We start from the raw sequence: 1,350 nt of genomic DNA, 5'->3' as shown, positions 1-1,350 counted from the left end.
TACAGAGGTGTCCTATTTTCATGAAGGAAACTATTCACAAGGTTGCTGAAAACTCTTCGACAACCTTGTGAGTAGTTTTCTCCACGAAAATATACTGCGATATCTCGAATATCGTGACAACTGAAACATGAGGCAGTGGCCTGCGTGCAACACATTCAGTTGTAGAATATCATAAACGAGAGATTCAGTTGAGTCTCTCGTGATAACCAAATTGATTTGCAAATGAGTGTATTTCTCGAGGATGTCCTATTTGTTGCTCGATTTTGGGACAGTTCGTCTGAGACGAAACGGACGTTTAGATCACAGCGAACATTTTGTTCTAGTAGATTACACCCCCAATATCTCTAATAGATTCAAAATTCTCACAAGGACCATCTGCACATGCATCGTTACAGGTTGGTTTGGAGTCAACACACATTACAGCCTGCTAATGCAGGATTTTCAACAATTCATAACAAGCTGATTTGGGACACTTGTAAAATATGAAAATGTCAAAATGAAATCTGACAGAAGGCTTACTTCCGATATTCGATGGCAGAATATCCTCGAACATAGAACCGGATTCGCATGCTTCCACGTAGAGCACCAGATTTTTGTACATTCCCTTTGTGTGCATGTAACTCAAAGTTTCGTTCAAATTCGTGGCAGTGAGCTTTTGAAAGAAGATGAGCGGCGGGCAAAATGTGATGAGCGTAGTGAGAATTCAATGCAGCCACATCACCATACATCTGCAAACGGCATCGCCTGTTCGATGCACATGAAATAACAACTCAGCGTACATCAACTGAAAGTGAAGCAAGACTTGTTGACTTTGGTTTTGGTTGGGCCAGCAATGCCTCGGAGTCACAAAGTTCCTTGGATTCTGCGAATAATGTTCTCTCTGTTTGTTCACTGCAGGCTCCACCGAACGCCAGACAGCCTCTGCACAACACATCCGGTTGAGGAACACCGTAAACAAATAATGAAACTTTGGAACCACGGGGGTTGTCATCAGTTGACGTGCACGAAATTATAAGGTGAATATTTGGGTAGCTCGCGCTTAATAGATCGTTCCAAATTGATGGAACCAACCGAGCTTTTCTTGCCTCCGTTGAGTAATTTTACCACATAGTATCCAGGGCGATATCCACCGTAAACAAAGCCATCCTGGATAAGTATCCTCTAATCAGTCCAGTCTAGCTTAGTTCCCGTCCCCTCATACATGTTTGCCATCGCCCCCCTCCCCTCCCCAGTGTTGAATACATCACACTTAGTTGGGGACCCGTGCCTCATGCCTCATCTGTCGTAATTAAATTGATTCTCACTCACTGATTCCTCTCACTTTATGCTTGCAACATAATACGGCGGGCC

At 43.6% G+C, this 1,350-nt stretch overlaps 1 protein-coding gene across 1 annotated transcript in view; it reads right to left on the bottom strand.

The window, feature by feature from the left end:
* Positions 1 to 601, bottom strand: part of T265_04485 (hypothetical protein) — a gene marked incomplete at both ends in the record, with an annotated part of 18,833 nt that extends 18,232 nt beyond the window's left edge. The window contains one exon of the mRNA XM_009169234.1: positions 520 to 601. Within this exon, the coding sequence (XP_009167498.1) occupies positions 520 to 601 (82 nt within the window). The remainder of the gene's footprint in view (positions 1 to 519) is intronic.
* Positions 602 to 1,350: the final 749 nt, after the last annotated feature.

Source organism: Opisthorchis viverrini (genome assembly GCF_000715545.1).
Source record: "Opisthorchis viverrini unplaced genomic scaffold opera_v5_76, whole genome shotgun sequence".
NCBI lineage: Eukaryota > Metazoa > Platyhelminthes > Trematoda > Opisthorchiida > Opisthorchiidae > Opisthorchis > Opisthorchis viverrini.
The sequence above is the reverse complement of the archived record's forward strand: the minus strand, read 5'-3'. Positions and strand labels throughout refer to the sequence as shown.